Raw genomic sequence first — 22,374 nt, forward strand, 5'->3', positions numbered from 1 at the left:
AGGAAGACTAATACTTCCTAGTATTAGGCGGTGGGGTTTTCTTTTAAAGGAAAAAAAAAAACGTAAAAAGAAAAGCTAGCTCTTGTAACTGTAGTCATAAATTTTCTGAAAGTCTTCATCTTATTAAAACTCATGGCCTTGCAAATCTTGAGACACTGGCTGCTCAGCCAGCCAAAAATCTGAACTTGGCAACAACTTTTTACATTGAAAAAAAATGACAGAAGGAAGGAATTATTAGACTGATGCTGCTTACTTTGCCATTGTTCTCATGAACAAACACAAAAATGTAATTAGCTCTTGATACTGCATACAGCTGGGCTGGACAAGCTTCTTGAATTAATGCTGTTGGTTTCTGCCAGAAGAATATATTTAATCTTATGTTCAATATTGCATCTTGTAATAGTATAATGTGTTATAACTAAGTATTTTAGAACAAACATCGAGGTCTCTAGTTCTTCACTTGGTTTTGGATGACCACTAGCATCTGCTGAATAAGGGCCATGTGAAAACAGAGGCCAGGGTGTACAAACCCATTTGGACAGCAGGTGTGGTCAAGGAACAGGGTTGCACCACAGAAGCTGTATTTGGGGATGCTGGGGTCACCTGACATTTCCCTGGGGTCTTGGTGATACTCTGCTACAGTTTAGAGTGCAATGATCCCTCGTAAAGAAAGTCTGGAACAAAACACAGCTCTTCCAATTAGGAAGTGGGAACCAGAGTAACTAATATGATGTAATGCAGAGACACAGAGGAGTGCATAATTCTACTATGATGCCTGTACACTGTGTTAGTATCCACAAAAGACTCATGCCAACTAGATACTGAAGTCCTCTTTAGCCCTGTTCCGACCTTATTTCAAAACCCTGACTAGATTTGCTGATGCTTTAGAAGCTTCCAAAGGGTGTTCAGAAATCTGGAGGAAATGCTGCTGGGCCATTTTTTTCAACTGCAAAATCTCACTGTACCAGTAAGGTCTTATCAACCATGGCGAGTTAGCCACCCCTGAGCGACAATGCTAATGTGCCTTGGCTAAATAAAAGATGATACCTTTAAAAACACCCTAATATACCTGTAAAATCTATTAAGCTGTCAGAAGGATGTACAATGACCCTACCTATATGGAGCCACATTTCTACACCACAAACACTTGTGCACACATATTTTTGCTCACGTGTTTGTCATCCCAAGCACTAAACTCTGTTAAGACCAGAAGCTCATTTGCAAAATTATTTCTGCCTCCAAAAATGTCATTGTTTTTCAGCATATATACATACACCTCAGCTACAAACACACAAGTGTATGGATCAAAGGAGCGCTCTGCTCCATAGAAGACTTCCAATTACTTGCAGTCAAATGGAGCTGCAACAGATGATGTAAAGTTTCCAACAGTTCTGGGGGGGTCAAACTCTAATTCCAACAAAAGATGGGAATATCAGCGCACTCCCTGTAAAAGTTTTGTTCCAAATTGTCACATTGCAAAACTAAAAACTATACACGAGAAGAATTAGCTTAGTAATTGTACATAATGAAGAAAGAAATGTCAGTTTCTATACTTTATTTTGTCGTTACTTTGAATACAAATTATGTAGAGCACATGGGAACATAATGCTTCTTTACACAGCTGGAACTGTGCAAGAGAGTCCCACATATAAATGAGAGATGACAGGCCACTCAAATGGAGTTCACAGGCAAAACAATTATTGATTTCATGCTGGTCAAAATCTAAAAATGCCATCTTTTTTTTTTTTCCCAAGAAATAGCTCTCATTACAGTTATACTTCAGCTATGTACAAGTGGCAAAGGCTTTGTACTGGTGATTGAAAATAATTTATGTATTTCACAAAAAGCTATTGACAGTCTTCCTGTGTGACTGCAACTCAGCAACACAGCAAATGGAGCTTTGACCATGCAAACATTTACACTCATGAATTCTAGGAAGGGCTAAACTACTAAGCTTTAGTCAAAATAATCAGTATCTTTTTAGAAGTGACATATAGGAGGCTTTTTGAAAAGCCTCAGATACATTTGTGCAATTATCAAAGTCCTTGAGATAAAATTCCAAAGATGGTCATGTAAGAAAGAAAAGCAAACTATAATTCAAAGCAAATTCTCAAAGAGTGCAACCTCCAGTCTCGTGAGTGCTTCAATTGGCTCAAATATGTCAACGGACAAGAACACAATGAGTCATGTTTGCAGCCTGACGCAGGCTGGAAGCCACAAAGATTCCTTGATCAAGCTTGTGTGCCTTCACTAAACCAATGCCATTACAATCCCAGTCGGGCACCAAGGGACGACTTATAGGAATATTTTTTTGTTATGAACATATAATTAGAAAGATAATAATAATAGAACTATCATACTTCAAAGGAATAGTTAGATGACATCAGTGTAAACTAACAAACTTATCAAGAATGTTTCAGATCTCCAGATATCAAAAAAAACCCCTCCCATGGAGACAATCATGGCCTTCTTAATTCAAGTGTAAACATGCTATTTTCTCCCACATGTTATGAACTATGAACATGGCTGGGTAGCCAGCCTTGATTAAGCCAACATCAAGAATCAAACCCAGGTCCACTATCAGTAAACACATGCATTACTTAAAATAAGGGAGTAAGACTACACGGTATGAAAGTATCAGTCTTTCCCACCTCCTGTAGGACTCATGCACATCACAGCTTTTCTGGAGCAACTGTATTTATACAACTATAGCTTGCAACTCCATAATGAGTGAGCATCACAACCTTATTCTAAAAACATGAAAAAAAATTTGAATACAATACTGTATACAAGACAAAGTAATTTTGCTTAGGAAAGGATTCTGCTTACAATTTGGAAGCCATATACAGGGATGAATGAGGGCTGTGGATGTTAAAACATTTGAAAGCACTGCACTTTTCCAAAAAGTAACACTGCCTTTAGGGGTATAAATTAGCAGACTTGTTTATTTCAAATAAAAAACCCAGACACACCAGATCAGAAATAAGCATACAAATCCAAACCAAGTGTAGAAGTACTTCATACCAGCAATATGACAGCAGCTTTGTAGAGTGATTTTAATTAAAATCATGGCTAAGTAAACCAAAATCTGTTTAAATCCCTGGATTCTTATATTTGTTTTTCTTATTTCACAAACATACAAGACAAATAGTCTAATGAATCCACATCAAAGTAACAAAAGTGTACTCACTCTTAGGCCCGGAAATCCAGGAGGCCCAACGCCACCAACAATTCCCTTCAAAGAAAATGAATTTTAGATTACCTGAATTTTACCATTTTAAAAAATTCCCAGTGATAAGATAAACAACAGTGATCTGCAAAGCAAGTCAGTTGGGATTTTTATAGAGAGTTCCTGAAAAATGACAGCTTATCACTGCACAGGGGAACATGCTTATTAAAATTCCTGGTTGTGAAATTAGATCTCAAGATATTTGTATCATGAAATCATTCATGAATGTGAGATTTGTTACCATGATATTTAGAATGGGAAGAAGAAAAAAAAATATTTTTTTGGGGTGGAAAAAAAACCCCACACGAATTTACGAAGATTTCTTTAAAAGATAAATAAAACACTGTCTCAGTTCATAGAATTAAAGGCTACACTCTCTTTGTGAAAAATTATTTCTTGATACAAACTACAGTATTTGTACTTTATGTAGAAGTGACAAATTCAACAGTACTCTACTACTGCCTCTGTTGCACTGAATTTTAACTTGGCAGAGGCTAAAATTCTGAGCACCACGGAAAACAGTTGCCAAGTCTCTTTGCCCTGCATGAAAGGGGTATTGTAGCCCTCCAGGTCAGCGTGCTTTGCGCAAGCTGTCCCAACACCTGGGACCTGCTGCTCAATGGATATTATATGTAGGGTTCACCGCATCCCATTGGCACCCACAATGAAGAATTTCTATGCAAGCAAATCTGAGCCCATTCTGAAGCTGGCCAACACGGCATGGCTGCTGGGCATGGCACAGAGGACACCTTCGTGCTCTCCTCCCTCCTCTGGTGTGTACACACCTTCTCCAGCCTCCTCCAAACTAAGCACAGGGGACATTGAATGCTCTAGCAATGTCCTCTAAGGCAGACTGACATCCTCAGAGAATTGAGAGGGTGTTGTGGAAACGAAGGATGGCATTACTCTGTTAAGGAGAAGAAATTAGGCATGGAGACAAATGTCATTAGTGTCAAGTCAGCACATGGGAAGAAACGTCCTCCCTTCAAGTTTCTGCCACCACAGGCCTCCCAGGCAGCCCCTGCTCTCCACTGCCAGCTCATGAACAGGCTCTGTAAATATCCCATTAGCACTGCAGCCCCCTGCAGCTGCAGCTCTGGCCCCTTGCCTGAACAAGCCCTGCAGGGTGAGTTTTGGGGGAGGAGGGGAGAGGGGTTGCTGCCTGTCTAAGAAGGCAGTAAGATCAGCAGCTGTCTTGGCAGATTAGAAGAAACTCGTTTGCAAATGCTTGCGTTAAAACAGGCTTCTTTGTAAAGCGTAAGTCTGTAATTTCAGATCCAGGCTTTCTGAGCTTGTTTCTATTAAAGTACTGTTGTTCTGCAGACCTTGTGGAAAGACAATATCTGCTTTATCAGGAATGGAGGAAGACTTGGGAGTACCAGGAAGGGAAGGAAGAACTAACCTTTTTATATCATTTGCAATGCAGCTGGTGACACACACAACCCCTCAGAGGGCTTTCAAGATGAAAAGCACCATATTGACATTACCTGATGTTCCCACAAGGGGAACTTTGCCTCAGGGACCAGAAATGCAAAATTTTTTTTTTCCTATGTTCCAAAATGCTGACACCAAACATCAATAACCCACCAGCAAAATTCATGTAAACTTTTCTAAAACAAGTTTCTAAGATGGATGTCAAGAAAGGGCGGGCCTTCAAAAAGGAGACCGTCTCTGCCCAGTTGCTGACTCTGGTCCATATCAGAACAACCTTTAGACACAAACTGAGAGCAGTTTCCAAAGGAGCATCCAACAATAAAAGCAGATTCAAATCAGCTGCTCTTTTACCCAGCACTTATTGCTGTTGCCTTGTTTGGCCTAAAGCCCTTTCACTGGTTTCTCATATCAAAGGAAACCTGAGTTTGGAGTCTGCAGCCAGAGTTTCCCTACAAATACAACAAGACGGCGAAGCTCCTTTGAGGGCAGCCAGTGAAGTGATGCGACTGTGCCACAGTTTGAATACCATACCACAAGAGCACTTTAGCCTGCACACGCTGCCAAGGACAAAGCTGTTATCATACTGATTATAATGCACTAAATGACATACTAGCATAATTGTATTCAGTAACAGTTCAAAGGATGAAATCAACTATCAAATGCATAAGCATAGGAAAGCTAGGATTTTGGCATGCATGCAGAATCCCAGTTTGTTAAGGTGATCTTAGAATAATGGTTTAAATAAACAACACAAAGTTATATCCAGTGCAAGAACTTCTGAAGACAAAACATTCATCAGTAGTGCAATGAGGACAGCAAGATATCTGATTCTCAAGGTAGTCAGCACATACAGCAGTGGAAACTGTGTTTCCTCAGCAGGTTTCTGGATCTTTTCTCTCTCACTGCTTATTACAGAACTACCCTAGCAATTTCCATGGAAAAGTAACAGTCCAAAGTTTTCCTGTGGACTTTGAGACCTTGCTGTTGAGGCAAAAGTCTCCTTTCCATTTGGGAAGGGAGTTGAGTTGACTGTTACAAATTTCACCATGTTAATCAACACACAATTTGATACTTACAGGATTCCCATCTGGACCAGGGGGGCCTCTATTTCCAAAGTCACCTGGAAAACCCTAAAGCAAAAGAAAGAATGCTTGTTCTTTATTGTCCAAGACACAAAGGGTGGTCTGAACACTGATTTCCTATAGGTATTAGAAATTAGGACATCAGCAAGTGGTTTCAGGGAGACAGATGGATGAATGGGAGAAGCAGAAAGTTTCAGCTGCACAGTTCAAATGAACAGCATAGAACAGTGGTATTTATTTGTCTCCTAAAATCATAAAGAGATATAACTATACACAATGTAAGCATAGGCCAAAATCAGATGACTGAAAGCTTTAAGAGCAATATTAAACAAGTATTACTTGAATTGTTTTCTTGGAGTCTCTTTTCCTATTTAGTATTTTTACTTCAAATATTTTTCCTGTTACCTACAGCACTCAAACATCTGTCTTTTGTTCTCTCCTTACCCTTCCCCAGCTATTAATGTTTGCAATCTCAAGGTGCTCACAGAAAAGAGACTTTTCCTGGAACTGAAAAATCTCGCACAGTATTAGAGTATTGAGATAATCGAGGGATGCACTGACCTCAAGAAATCAACTGCAAAGCACCAGAGCATTACTAGCTGATCTCCACGGGGAAAACAAGAAAATTCTACCCTTACAATAATTTTTACATGAAATAGTCGTCTTTGTCTTTTCACTGTTTGGATGTCTTTTTACCCCTCCCTGCATATCACAAACAGTACTTTGAGGCATTAACCTTTCACCTCTGTAAGACTGTTCAAACCTCCTGCAGGTCAAAGGTACAATTAATTTGGCCTTTTTAATCTACCTTGTTTGTAGGACGTCGATATGGCTGTCCAGCTCAGGACTTAGTATAGCATTGTCTGTCCTTAATGGAATAGGGGATATGCATCATCATACGGTATTATATTGAACAGCAGTCAGGAAGAAAATGTAAAACTGTGGCAAGGAGGTGGAAAAATCATATCATAAACCAAAGTAGTTTAAGCACTGCTTAAGCTATATTTGTCTTTAGTAATAACTTACACCAAAATTCTATAAAAGTTAAGACAAATTTTTATGTTTTCATATATATATATATATGCATACATGCTGCTAAAACAATGTGTTGAAACAATAGGCTCTCAATTCCCATCATCACGCATGATACTGTGAATTCATCTGAGAGATGCTTAATACACCCTATACCATCTTTTGGGTTGATTGTGGTTGGAGTTTTTTTCTGCATTCTCCTGCAAATTCAGGAGAGCAAAAGATTGCTGTGTGCTTCTCACAACAATGAAATTTTTATTCAGGATCTGATCATGGAACTCACAAATAAGAATTATAGCCATAATTGTAAGATCTGACAGTACAGGTCTTTATATGTTACCGTCTTATCATTTAAACAGCAGAGGTTCATAGGTTAATGGTCAATAAAGCCAATTTCATTGATTCTCAAACTGTACACCACTGGCCAAATTTTTGCACAACTCTGAAAACATACTGTAAAATTTCACACATACAAAATGGGTATTTAACAGTGCCTATATTGTTAAAAGCTACCAGCTGATAGGATGTAGACAATTTATTACCCTTTCCTTAATAGCATAATATTTTGGTTGTACTGCTTACCATTGGTAGATGTTGGAAGAGGCAGAATTGCCATAATACACATGAATACCAATTGTTTTAAAAAAAACACACAAATGAGGCATCAAGAGTGAAATGGAGGATGCAATGGGACAGTTTTACCAACCACCAGATCATAGATCAGGTCACCGATGATGGTTTACATACAGCAGGAACCCAGCACAGCATGAGTTACGAAAGGGACAGATTACCCACAGTCATCATAATCCCATTCTCAACAGCATGTGTCTTCTAACTGATACTGATAAAACTATCTTAGTGAGTAGAAAAATGAGAGGAAAAAGGCAACATAGGAGAACAGTCAGAAAAGTCTAAGATGGCAAGTAATATAATACTACTGTGCAACAAGTGTTTTATTACATCATCATTACTATTAAGCATACAAGGGCAACTATTCATAATTTCAATATAAAACAGAGCATGTTTTTACAGTTACAATGGACTTGATTAATAAATTCTTGTTATAATTTACAAGGTCTGTTCTGTCGCATTGACTGCTGGATTTAACTAATCCCATATAGCAGAAAACTATGTAAAAACATTCCCCCAAATATGGTCAAACTATGTATGTAAAAGCACTATGCATCATACTAAAAGGACAGACAATGCATTAAAAGTACTGCAGAACTAGCCAAATTTCATACTACAAGCATACAATGGGAAGAAATTGAATACGTATACTTTTACTATGAAATATTTTCTTTAAAACATATTGTATGCAGAACTAATCTACAATTCAAACAAATCCACACTGTATAATCTTCACAATAAAGATTTTGGTAATTGAATATTTTGTTCCATTTCAAACATGCCAGAGATGTTACAAATATGACTAACTATTCAATAAACCTGCTAAGTAGTAGCAGTTTGAATTGTAAGTGTAACAATCCCTTGTACGATTCACTTTTCTTAGACTTTAATACTACTTTCCAAAAATGAGATCATATTTGGGATCTGTTTTTTTCAGAAGGATCTCTGCCAGTCAGACAGGTTTTTCTTCCCCAAGTATTATTATTGACAGAAGTTTTCTCCAAAGACCCATGTTGCATCCTAGAACACAAGGTGACGAGCCTGACTTCGGGCACTATGCAATTACCATGCCAAATTTCCTTTGGAGACAGTGCTCTGCCCCAAAGCACTGGCATTGTTAACTCTGGGACACTGTGTTTAAAGACATTGTCATCAGAGCTATCATTGCCTAGGGTTAAAATAACACACATTCTCTAAACTTGTGATCCAGCAAAGTACTTCAAGTCAGGCTCCCATGTGATTGCTCTCATGGTTTGGTCCCTATGTAGATCATACAGAGGATTTGTGATGAACGTTGGGACTGAGGACGTGACAACATTACAGAGGAATCAGTACTGAATGAAGTTAATCATGGACATTGTGCAGAGGTGCTTTTTGTGCTCTATCACCTATGTGAAACCTCTCTGAATTGATTTATATAAACAAAAGTCCTTATCAGAGCACAGCCTGACAGTGATAGAAGTTGTGCTTTTACTGCAAATGAAAAAAAATAATGCTTACCACAGCATGCAGCGCATCAACTGTTATGGATTGAAACAAACAACTACACTGGTAATCAGAAGCCTCAGTGAAACCCACCACTGAGAATGAGATTATAATGCAAAATCTGCGTTCAGAGTACCCTGCTGTCACCTCCTCTTCCCTTTCCACACTGAACAGAAGCCTTTGCTTTCCATCCAGGTTCTCCTTCTTAAAGGCTGCACGTGACTCACCAGAACAGCACATTGACAACTACTGCCAGGTACTGATGGCACAGACCCCTGCTTGCCCAACACTCAGATGCACAAAGTAGCATTTGATTCATATTATAAACAAACCACAATATGGTCAGCAAGCACAGGAGGCACCCTGTCCTGCTAGCTGAGTAATTAAAAAACAGATTCTTACTTTGATTTTATACCTTAACAAAGGAGCTTCAGAAAGAGCAGTCTATCAGCTTAATGACACTTTTCTCTGCTTGCCTTTCTTTACATCAAAAGGAAATCTATTGAAGGCTAGTGCCTTTTTTGGCTGGTGTTAGATCACACACAAAACAAAACATAATTAAACAGAATCCTCCTCAACTTTCATAGCATGCATCAAGGGCCAAGCGACGGTAATCACACTACTACTGCTGAACAAGCTTGTTCAACATGCTAGATTAAAGTCATCTGAACTGCTGAGCACAACTGAGTGCGCAACTGAAGAATGCTATCGCAGTTTCCAATCTCAAACCACAAGGCAAGTTAAAATTGGGAACTCCTAGATAACTTCAAAGACTTAAAATAATAAGGTTGCAACAGAAAACAAAACACTTGGCATTGAAAATATACCACAGAAAATATGTAAAACTTGATAACGTATACTTGGCAGATTTGTGTTTATTCTCAGCTGTAGAAATATATGTTAAGTAGAGGACAGCTTTAATTTACCATAGTCCAGAAATATCAGATGTTAGAAGCAGCTGATTTGCATTCAAACCAACACCAAAATCAGACTTATGAAACTTGCATCATATCTGTACCTTGTGCTAACACTAATTTTACAGAACATATTTATGTGTTTCTGTCATCTTTTAACCCTCATGTAGCTAGTATCAGCAACCGGCCACAAGGCTCATCCTGTTAAGTCTTCCGCACTTCAGAACATCTAGTAGTTACAACCTGCACAGAATCTGCAGCACTACAAAGTACTAACTGGAAAAAATAGAACATAATCTATAGAAAAAAATACAACTAACATTCTTCAGCTGATTAAAGTTACAGAGTGAATTACAGGTGCATTTACATTGGCAGCAGAAATTGTAACAAGTGTTAGAAGCTTTACCTGTCTCCCTTTAGGGCCTCTTTTTCCACGGAAGCCTGGGATGCCCTGAGAAAGAAATAACCCACCATAACTATGTTTTCTTTTCTTCAATAGCTTAAATTCAAGTAATTAAAACTGCATTTGATTGGAAAAGACACCATTGGTCTTTTAACAGTGCCAAGAAGCATCATTAAAAAAATAAAAATATTTGTGCAAAGAATCATAGAGACAATGTCCTACAACAGGGGGGCAGAAACACAAACTTTGCTCGTCTTTTCTGTGACCACATCAGAACAACTATGAAGAATAGCCATAACCTGTTTCCATCAAAGTATACGGCCAGACATCCTTTGTGCTCAAGAGAAGCATGAAAAATCTCAAGCGTGAAGTGACCGAGATTAAGATTTCCATGACTGGTTTTACTTCAAACATCATCTGTCAACGGATGAGTATTAATTATTGACTGAACGAAATTGCTTCAATGAAAAATACTCATTGTGGACCTCGGCGATAAGAATAAAAAACACCCTTAATCCTTGCAGCTCTAGATTAAATTCAAATAATAATTTACGGCTGCTCTCCATTTAACTTTAGCACCAGTACATTTCATTGATTAGACTAATTAGATATGACCTATTTATTTAATTTCCTCCACATCAGTTTTGCTTTGAGACAAAGACACAAATTAATGTTTATACCTTGTACGTTTTCCCCCCATTTTAATGTATATTGCATTACTACCCAAACACCAATATTTCATCAATGTTCCATTAAACCTACCCTTTCTCCTTCAGGTCCTGGTTGTCCTGCCACACCTGGAGGTCCAATGAAACCCTAAAAACATAAGAACAACTCTTGATTACAAGGTTGATTCCACCAACACTGCTTGTCCCTCAGTATTGGCCAGCTATGGGTTCAGGATCCAGGGATTAAATTCAGGCTCATTTGAAACTACCAGTGAAACTCAATCAACTTAAACATGACTACCATTTATTCTCCAACTAACAGCAAAAAAAGATTCTCATTACAAGGATACAGAATCAGTTAATAAAGAAGTACTAGGAAAGTGTTCCAGTAAGACCTAAGTTGCATCAGAGACCTTATTGATTAGAAAAAATTAAACATGAAAAAGCTGCTGAAGTTAACCTTATTCACAAAATCCATCAGAAGTTATGTTCTCATCTTTAAAAAGACACTGCGTGATCACTGCTATATGCAAGAGTCCTGGAAAGTTGACCTTGTCATAAGCAGAATGTTTTCTTAAAGTTCAGCCACAATGCATTTCCCTCCCACCTTCCTCTCAGAAAGTCAGAAATAGATCCTCTCATATAATCAGTTGTATGGACACAGAAACATGCTGTTGACTCAGCAGAAATAATAGTACAATTCACAAAAATAGTAGTAGAGATAGATTCTGCACTACCAGATTCAAACTGAGATTGGAACAAAAATATTATTAGTTACTACAAAAGAATCCCTTGCTTTCGTATCTCTCTCTCTCCAGTCCTCTGATTGCAATGATTTTGGGCTCGCTGCCTTTTTTTTTTTTTAATTTAATTATGAAAGACAGTGCCCATCTTGTCATCCAGCCCTAAAGAGAGTAAGGAAAACAAAGGCACTTATCTTTTCTACAGTCTCTTAAAACAGCTGAGAAGCAGAGTATAGTTTGACTGCAGGAATGTTCTAAACTTAAAGCTCTAAAGGTACTTCGTATCATCGCACAAGTAGTATGTCTCAACAGGGCTGTGTCATCGTTTTTATTGGAAGTTGCTTGTAGAATTCATATACAGGACTTAGCCTTAAGACCTGACAGGTGTTTTTTGCCAAAATTACTCATACATTGGCCATTTTTAGCTTTGTGTAAACAGAGATGTAGTAACTTTTCAGGAAGTGACTGGGATCCTTTAATGTCTTGTTGGTTGAGAGGAGAATGAGACAAAGTGCACTGAGAATCTGAACAAAAGCAAACTGAAGAAATGTAAAAGACAAAATCCCCAAGGATGCAATATCTGTTGGCACTTGGTCCTGACAAACCAATGTTTCCCCATCATTGTAATGAAAACTGACATAAAAAAAAAACCCACCCCAAAAAATCAGACATATGTTTTAGAAACTGCTGCAGGTAAAGGCTTTGAGTAACTACATTAAAAAAAACAGGACAAAAGCAAATCTAGCAACACATTACGATTATTTTAATAGATACTTGAGAACACGGCACACTGCTCAGCAACCTGTAGAACACGAGCTGTGGGCCTGAAAACATCTAGCAAAAGGTTCCTTCAAATCCTAGGTGCAACCAGCAACATATAAGTTTCTAGAAACCCACTTCTACTGCCTGATGGGGAGAGTCAGTCTGAAAAAATACTTATACACTCACACAAGCATGTGTAGGCATGCATGTGTGCCTATTAACAAAAATACAAAACAAACAAACAAACAGAAGAAAGCCAACCTATTTTACCTCCAAGAATAATCAAAAGCAAACCTACAATCAGCAGAGCATTAAGAGCCTTCCGTCCCTGGGATATATGTGACTACAACAGAACCACTCTAAAATCTCAAGATCACTTTTATGGGTTTTAGATGACAAGACGGCTTCCCTTTATCAACTTCTGTAGCTGTTACAGATTGCAAATGCCAGCTATGTCTCCCTTATTGACAGCTTCCATTATGGAAATAATGCTTCAGGCAGGAAACGTCCGCTCCTCTTCACTCCCAGCTCTCACACCCCCACATTCAGTACTGCCTTCCTCCTCTTGCCTGCATGCATTCCAAGTGAGAGGAAGGGTAACTATAGAAGGCTGCTCTATGCTGCTCACCGTGGAAAAAAAAAATGCATCCTTACATGTATTTTGAAAGAAACGCTATGTTTTGTCATTTGTAGATTTTGTAAAGACAGAGTAGTTCAGTGGGCATACAATTTGCAGAGGTGAACGAAATTCCCCATCCCCTTTCTTATGTACTGTATGGGTAAAAATAGACACACATGCCAAAATGCTTAAAATGCTTACTTACTCGTACACCTTTAGGACCTGGGTTACCTTCTGGTCCAGCTAAGCCCTATTACAAAAAGAAATTAGTTGTACTTCATTTTAAACAACCAGATATGCTCTATTTAAAAGAACAGTAACAGCATTTGTTAACTGCAAACTGGCAATACGTTCTCAAAATGATTAGGATTGAAGAGGGTGTCATCAAGCAGTCCCCTGGGACCATGTTCAGAAAGGTCTCCCATTAATTCATGGCTGAGACAGACTGAAACTTCCTTTACATTAAAATTATTCCTTCTGGGAGGAAATTGTTTTCCAGATCCAGTGATCTGGCATTACAGTGACAGGATTTTTCATAAGCTTTTATATTTGGACACCTTTCCAATTATTTTGGAGCTAATGTCAGAATAGCAAATGTAGTCCAAATGCTCTAAACACTTTATGTGATTCAACATAAACATGTTATCATCCATTACCGCATAAAATATTGTAATGGAATTTTAAAATACATACCCATTACAAACCTAACCCAATAAAACACTGAAGTATTGGTCAAATTCACTTTTTAAGCAGACGCAAAACCACAGTCAATTGTTGAATTTGGCCCATATACCTTTAGATGGGGAAAATAATGAATATTTCTACTTTATGTCTTATCTGTATTACTGGACTAAGGTATCTGTTAGCTTATACATAATTTAAAAAAAAAAATAAAATCAGTATTTATGTAAGTGCTTGTGTTCATAGAAAGCTGCTTTCTGGCTTTATTGGCTCTCCTTCTCAAATATCTGAAGGGGGGGAAAAAAACTCCAAAGCCATCTTTTAATGGTCTGTTTCTCTAAAGGGCTGAAGAAATAGTTTCAGCATTGAAGTAAATACATTGGTGAAAATCATGAAGTATACTACAACAGGCAGTTTCCTATTGCTTCTGAACTTGAAATACGAAGAAGCTAAAACACACAGAAGCACATGAGGTTTATGAAGGAGTGTAAAGTGTTTAGACATTCAGTACTTCAGCAATGTCATTTATGAATTCCAGAAAGGTACAGCATTAATGCATTTAACCCATTCAAGTTTAAAAACATTGAGACTCAACATTATGTAAAGGGCACTACATGTAAAAGAGATTTGTTTCAAGGATAAATGACAGGATGTGAACAAATACATTTATACTATTAGTAGTTCCAAAAGAGTTAGATAGGGTACTTTTGAGAAGAACACCCAAGAGAAACCCCAAAACTACAAAGACATTAGTATAGTTACTGCACCTGCCTGCCAGGGTAACCAACTGCGCCAATATTTCCAGCCATTCCAGGAATTCCCTAAGTGGAAAAGGAGGTGGGGGGGAAAGAAAAAAAAAAAAAAAGAAAGAAAGAAAGAAAGAACAAACAGGTTTAATGTCATGTTTTGGAGTTTATTTGGTTTATCACTTTTCTTTAAACATCTATTCATAACACAGCTTAAGCTCATGGAAAAAATGCTTTTTGAGCAAGCTACACAGCAACACCCTAAAATTTACTCACCACACATAAGTAACTCCACCAATTTCAGCTACAGATTCTTTTAAAAGCATTACAAAAAGAGTCTAAGATTTTGTGAAATACAACAGTTTTTACTATTACCATAATAAAAATATAGATGCTTTTTTAAAAAAGTAATTGAGGAGGACTATAGGAGACAGGTCCTTGTAATGAAGTAACTGCAATGGTCTTTTTTGAACAAATGTGTTAAATGTTTTATTAAGAATTCTTGTCTCCTTACAAAGCCAATTTTTTTGTTTCTTTCAGAATCAGGTCAATATTGCATTGGATTAGTCACGAATACATAGAACTTCTCTCCATCTTATTCCTCCTAATGAAATCCAAAAGCCATTTTTGTTGTTTTATTACTTAATATCTGCACGTCTGACTGTTTATTTTCAGGAAAATGTGCTTTTCTGAAATGGCACCAAATGCCATGGGGCCCATCACCGAGAGACATAGGAAGCTCCCCCTACTTCTCTTCAGTTAATTTTATTTTAAACAAGCCAAGTCCATAAATTGGACGCTCTCCCAGGCTGACCCTTCCACCCACTGTCATATGTCAGTGTTACCATAGTAATGGATCAGGGACTTCCTCTCTGAGCTGTTCACAGCTGATTTATGGTGAAACAGCAGCCTTAGGAAGCAGAACTCAGAAGTGCAGATGCAAAAAGTGGTTGCAGTATTTTTCATTTAAATGAGCTGCCATTGAGATGAGTCTGTCGCCTGCTTTCAACTGGTAGTGATTCATCTTCTGACAGATGTTCTGTCATGGAACTAGGATCCACGGTCTCCTATTTTGGCTCAGCTGTACCTCAAAATACGCATATATGGAAAAACTAGAAAAGCAGTATAATCATTGCATTTACAATTTATCTTTTCAAACTTTTACTTTGTTACCAGCTGTTCAAGGAGTTCTTCAATTCACAAATTCAGAGGAATGTCTGTCCTCACTGTACATACTTCTAAAAACTACAAACACAGGTAGGTGCCACAGATGACAAGTAACTGGTCTAACTCATCACCTTCACCAGCCAGGCCTGAAAATACCAGCAATAAGAACTACATGCAAAATAAAACTCTTTCATCCAAAGTGTTGTCTTAAAAGTTATGTCAGAGTATTTTCTAAGTGATAATAGTGAAAGAAAATATTTAAAGCAGCACTATGAGAACACTGAGATATCAAACAGTTGCACATCACCAGTTTTCACATTCTTGAACATGAATTGCCTTCAAAGGAACTTATATGCTTGATTGCATGAATAATGAACAGAATTACTTTTCAGTGCAAGCTTCACTTTTTCTCTTCCACGGTAACTAACCGATTACTTTTCACCTGCAACTTCTTCAAAGATTGAGACATTCTTCTCTTGATGTTAAGAATTACTTTTTTTTTTTTCCAATGGCTATCTCTATCTCACTGCTAAATTATAGTCATCACAGAAAAGTGCATGTGGGCCTATAATAAAAATCACCACTCATTCAGTAAAGATTTGTGTATAAAACTCATTAAAGTCACTGATGATGATAATGAGTTTTTATCTCCCTTTGGGTGTCTGTCATCTGTTATCATCACTGTTTCCCTTTCAGTGTCATCCAAAAGGAGACTTGTGATTCCATCTACTCTCCCATTAGGAGCCTCATTAATGCTAACAAGGCACATCAGCAACTGGATGTCTTTGAAATTTACATTCAGATTGCTTCTTGAACTGACATGGAAGTGAGAAAAAGCACTAAATAATCATTTAATTTTCTACATGCCAGGAAATTTAAAATGCATTAATTCAGTAGCGATTTTGAGAGAATCTGAACTGTGCCTCTAATAAGAATTTTACACCAACCTCCACCAAGCCAGTGTGGTAGCTGAACAAGCTGGTCTTTTCCATTTCATTTAGACCATTTTTTACCACACCAACCTCTAAGTAATCTGAATTATTGGTCAACAACTATCAAGTATTTCCTTAAGCAGTCAGTAATTTACACTGATTGCTTATATTGAATGCTTATATTGGGTTATGTATTCTTCTATCCTCAATTGTTCCTCTGTAGAGTATAGTGTACAGTTCTTTCACCACTTACCTGCTCCCCCCGTGGCCCTTGCAGTCCCAGATAACCCTTAAGACCCTGCAGGTAGAGAAACAAACATGTGATAAACACACTTAAAGACATAAACTGGACCGTTTTTTCCTTCTCCAATCTCCCTTTATGAAGAAAAAAATTATCCAAAGTTGTTTGCCTGCAGCATTAGCATGGTTTACATTTAGCAGCTCATATGAAAGCTGAGTGAGAGAAAAGGAGTAAGAAATCTTCATGGCATTTTAGACAATTTCAAGATATCAGCATGCTTAAAGATATTTCCAGACTTGTACTCTTTTAAATAAATGAGCACATGGGATGCTGTTGCTGGTTATTGCTGAAACTGAAGAACTGGATTCAGTACAGTGCATTTCCCCATTTCAAATCCTTGTCATTATGCCCTTTCTGAACAAGGCAGTTCAGAGGAGAGGTAAAGTAGAGGGTCATCACAGACTATTCTAGGACACTCTCAAGACAGACAGACCTTCCAGGACACAACACCTCTTTTTAAAATTAACATAGAACAAATTCCAGCCCTTATATTACGAAATTTACATCAGTAGGAAGGCTATTGCCTGTTCCTCATCCCAGAAATATTCCCTGTGTCACTGGAATCACAAAGCTGTCAAACATTACTCCCTTTGCATTGACCATTTCATGCATATTCTAGCTTTTAAAGAAATAAAGAATTCTTAAAGAATTAAAAAAAGAGCTGGAACCTGCCACCTTCATAAGTACACTGCAAAGGGGAACCTTCTTCTTGGATGTCTTTACACTGTACTAAACATACCCGGACAAGATGGCCTAAAAGGGAGGCTCTAACAGTTGCATGATTGATGTAGGAGCTAAGTGTCTGGTCTCCACATCCCTTGCAAGAGGTACTGGGAAGACGCATTTCCAAAAGCTGCAGCTTGAAAGACTAAAATAATCCTTATTCTGGATAGAAATCTATCATAAAATTGGCCTCAAAGACAGTGACTGAGTAGCGGGAGTGTCTTGGCTGATGTCAAACATCTGGCTGCCTTGCAGCATGATGACACTCATTAGTCAGTAGAGACTTGAGACCCACTGTAATAAGAAGGAATTCTGCAACTGATTTCAGCAGTTCAAGTATCCCAAAGTTTTGGACAAGCTTCTGCATGACCACAAGAGTATTTCTGTATGAAATTAATTTTATTATCATATACAAAATTAAAAGATGGAATGAATTTTGCTTGGTGATAATTTTAGATGATAGAAGAGAAAGGCCTCTGTAAGGCTTTAAAATTTGCAATTTTGCCATTATAGGCTTGCTTGAGGAATCTTGATCCAAGAGACATGTACTCATTAAGAAACCCAAAGGCCTCATTTTCTCAAAACCCAACACAGCAGGTGTATCCTTTCATTTTGCTAATCACACACAGGGCATTGCCAGTTTGCAAAATTGTAACGTATTCTGGCTTCAGTCCTGTCCTGTAGCTTAAGTCTAAATAATTTATGTATGTTATCTTGTATCTAAGGAAGCCAGTGGTCTGCATTGCTGTTAGGAAGAAAAAAATAAATCTGTAACAGATAGCCAGGAGCTGATCTTGGACAAACCAGTTAACATGAAATATCCCAATTTATTATATTAACGCATGCCTAAAACCGAATTTTGTTATTGAATTGCTAAAGCAGAACTAAAGACGCCAGCATAAACCAGTAACTTATCTTTAACATTCAAAATGTGCCCCAAAGCCATATGATTTTTCACAGTCCCAGCCCACTCTGTATTTCATGAGTTTTATCCATTTCAGAATTTTATTGTCTCTCTATGCTTAAACGATCAACTAAAGTAGGTGTTGCTAGAAGAGATTTCTCAAGTAGTTTATTATTTCTGTGCAAGGAGAAAAGGAAAGCAAATGCTGCTCCACACAGAAACACTCAAAGAGAAGTTTATCACAATTTAGTTTCAAAGTGGGTCAGTTGATTAACATCTGCATGGACAGTCTCAAAAGAAGGCAGAGAAGGAACTCTGAGATGAAGGACTGATTACTGGTGCGAATGTTTCTACAACTTCTTACAGAGGAAAACTGCTCTGCACTCGTATTTTAGAGCAGTACGCCCATATTCTTATTCAGAGCTAACATGGCCTTAAGTCATTCTAACTCACTTAATGCTGGTTGGGAATGAAGATAAACCATGCTAAAATGAGTATCATTCCAAATAGAGGGTTCTCACACAAGGGTTTCCTTTCCTGTGAGTTAGCTAACCCTCTTCAAATTCTTAGTTTTCTATTAGTTTGTTTTCGTATTCTTGAGCGTAACCGTATAAATAAGACGCAGTTTGCTCTGAGCTAAGATGAAAGTAAACAAGAAGAGTACAAGTTCACACTGGTTTGCCAAATGAAATACCTCCCAATTTCTAATGAAGGTTAATGCTCTGATTTAAAAGCCCAATGTGGAAGAGAAAGGTTTGAAGCTTCCAATTATAGCAATACCGACCTCAAGCATATCACAAAAGACACAGCAAGTTGCAAGAATACTTTGGACTGCGTGCGAGAAAAATATTTACTGCCAACTAAAACGACTCAGAAAAGACTTCATAGCAAGTTTAAGTGTCTGACTTCTACCATATGCCTAGCACAGTGGGACCCAGACTGAGTGACTGTATATAGCAAAATGTAGACGTAAAATCATAACAGCAAGGACTGTTCAAGCCAAGTCTTTCCATCTTACTAGTGCCCATTGTGTTTTACTAAAATTTCTATGCATTTGTTACTAAAATACACCTGGCACAACACCAGCAACTTTGTTAGAGAGCCAAGAAGTTTCTGTAACCTCTGAAAACCAGCAGGTGAACTATTATACCTAATGCTACAACCAGCAGCTATAGAGAGAGATATTAGAGTTTGAAAAGCGTCAGGAAAAAAATTTCTGGGCATGGGGTAAGTATAGCATATAAACAGATTTCCATGCACTGTAACATGAGCCTTTCCAAAGCTTACTTATCAGCTCCACGTCATCATCACACAGCATCTAGGTTTTAAAAACTTCTTCATCAGCAAATTTTTTGGGTTTGGTTTTTTTCTCCCTAGCTCCATTCTATCTTGTTTGCTGATGTTTATTAACACAACTAAGATTTCACCTAGCATCTCTCATCCTGAATATCCTAAATAATGGAAGTATCACTTAAAAAAAAAAGCATACATATAGAAGATGGACCTTTTCTCCATCTAATTCAGTAGAGGAATTTCCCTTACAGAGTTGAAGCTTCCTCCTGCTCAAGGAAAATTGCACTCTCTAGGAGAAGTAGTGGGGGATGCTTGGTAGCATAATGTTGACATCACTATAGTTACTGCTTTGAAATTTATCTATCATCTGTGTTACCCTTTACCAGATGCAAAAGTCAAGACAAAAGGAAATATGGAGTCCTTCTCAGGTTGCAACCAAGTTTCTTCCTTCAACATGTCTTGCCATATTACACTTTAGTATGTGAATTTTATCAGGATTTTATAGATCCAGATTCCCGTGATTTACCATTACACGCATATTAGGGAATAAAGCTAGCCCAAAAACTGTAGCCAATCTTTTAAAAAAATGTTTTCCAATGTCATTACAAAGTACCTGCAACCACAAAGGCACTGCATTCATTCTAATGTACTGGGATGAACGCAGGCAAGTTAATGCCCAGGAGTAATGTCCTTTGGCTGACAGTCTGCCCCCCAGTACTCTGGCTAGCAGAGGCAAGTACTTGCCTGTCTGTACAGTGAAGCAGGCGCTTTTGGGGAGAGGGGGAAGTAGAGGGCTTCCGCTCTGTGAGGTCTCTGGACTGATACAAGGGAAGTTTTGAGGGCTGATTTAAAGATGGTCCTGTCAAGACTGCTCCAGATATGAGACCCTGCAACTGCTCCGGAAACAACAGTCTTCTCAAATTAACCTTCATCTCCTGCCATTGCTTCTCTGCTTCAAGAGACCTCTAAGCACTTCATAAACATGCAATTTTCTGTTCTTACACTAGAACAAATTTGGAGCCCTACCCCAAACAAAACTTGGCTTTTTCTAGTGTGTGTTACAGGCATGAGAAATACGTCATGTTTTATTCGCAACCACAAGGACACATACTCCGACGCATGGCATGTAATGAAAAATAAAGTCAATCACAATAATCTGTTCCCAGAGTCCTGATTATTAGCAGACATTTGTTTTACTATCTCACTAAAAACCTGTAGATTTTCAGCTTTATAGAAAAGAAACACATCATTTTATAGTACTAGTGCTGCTCTATTGCACTGAAGGCTTCAAAAACAAGTTTGTTTTTTTTTTTTTTTTTTGGGGGGGGGGGGGTGTCTAAAATGAATCTTTCCAAGAAACTTGCCTAACATTATCCCAGATATTCAGAAAAATAGATCCAAAAGCACATTGAATATGGCTTCTCAAAGTCACTCTTGCCAAAAAAAGTGAAAATAATATGCATGCTTGCCTCGAACTCCCACAACGCATGTTTTTGTATAAGCACCAAATAACGTTGCACAGGAAGTTCAGAATCAGACAAATTCTGATTAGAAAAATTATTAAAGTGCAGTTTCCTCCATAGCCACCCTGAAGTGGGGTGATCACGCCTTGTGGAGCGGCAGCAGGCATTGCGGCTCACCCTCCACTTCAGCTCTCCAAAGCCACCGCTCCAGTTAACGGGAAATGGATGAATTCTGTAAAGAAAAAGCCTAAATTTCTAGGTCTTTCAGGAAAACGAAACTGAAATCAGTGTGACAAAAAGTAATTGCCATGAAATGAACACAAATTTATATTACACCACTAAAAATATCTGTAAGAACATTAGAGATTTTATTCACTATCAAGTATCTCACTGTTTAGAAACTACTCAGTTAACACAAGCTGACTGTCAAAATTGAATAGAATTTGGGACACCATTAACTCAGGATTTTTTTATTTTCCTTTTTATCCAGGTAAGAAAAAATATTGGAAATATATTATTTATTCAATATTATAGCAACTCCCCCAGTTGTACTGGGGTACAAAAAAAAGGAAGCATTTGATTTTTCTGCAGTATTTTCTTGCAGCAGGTTTACTTCACAGATACTTGTGCTCACATTCCTTTGAAAATAATTTCTGAGCTCACAATGAACTAACAGCATGTTGACTTATTTACATATATTGAAAAGCAGTAACTAAAGATCAGTTATTTAAAATACAATAAATTGTGGGCTTGTCATTAAAAAAATTAAGCATGAAACACTTTTAACTGTTTTCAGGTGTAGTGCTGTTCAAAAGCTGGTATTCTGGGTCAGGCAGAAGTTATCTTAAACATGGTTCTAGTTAGTGTCTGATGTATACAACATGGAAACAGAGAGTAAAATTTCCAATGATCAAGTGAGCATGATTCTCCACAGAGTCTCTAACCCCCAGATAAGGAGTGAATTCTTGTGGCAGGAAGAGAGCATGATGGCCATAAGATTTTAATTTCCTTGCCCCCAAATGTCAGTCTCATGATCCAGAACAAGTGACAGCTGCTTCCCATCTAAAAAGCTTTAAAACAAGAACTACTTTGTTTTCAGAGCAAACCTATAAACCTAATGAAATAAGAAAGCACAATAGTTGGGCCACCTTGAGATTCCCTAA

General features: G+C 37.8%; 1 protein-coding gene across 1 annotated transcript in view; it reads right to left on the minus strand.

Annotated features, from left to right (window-relative positions):
• COL24A1 (collagen type XXIV alpha 1 chain) overlaps nucleotides 1–22,374 on the minus strand; it is a 149,560-nt gene that overhangs the window by 94,278 nt on the left and 32,908 nt on the right. The window contains exons 8-14 of the mRNA XM_063344940.1: nucleotides 16,781–16,825; nucleotides 14,450–14,503; nucleotides 13,207–13,251; nucleotides 10,972–11,025; nucleotides 10,213–10,257; nucleotides 5,740–5,793; nucleotides 3,191–3,235 (exon numbers count right to left, since the gene is read on the minus strand). Of these exons, the coding sequence (XP_063201010.1) occupies nucleotides 3,191–3,235; nucleotides 5,740–5,793; nucleotides 10,213–10,257; nucleotides 10,972–11,025; nucleotides 13,207–13,251; nucleotides 14,450–14,503; nucleotides 16,781–16,825 (342 nt within the window). The remainder of the gene's footprint in view (nucleotides 1–3,190; nucleotides 3,236–5,739; nucleotides 5,794–10,212; nucleotides 10,258–10,971; nucleotides 11,026–13,206; nucleotides 13,252–14,449; nucleotides 14,504–16,780; nucleotides 16,826–22,374) is intronic.

The sequence above is a fragment of the Chroicocephalus ridibundus genome, chromosome 8 (genome assembly GCF_963924245.1).
Source record: "Chroicocephalus ridibundus chromosome 8, bChrRid1.1, whole genome shotgun sequence".
Lineage (NCBI taxonomy): Eukaryota > Metazoa > Chordata > Aves > Charadriiformes > Laridae > Chroicocephalus > Chroicocephalus ridibundus.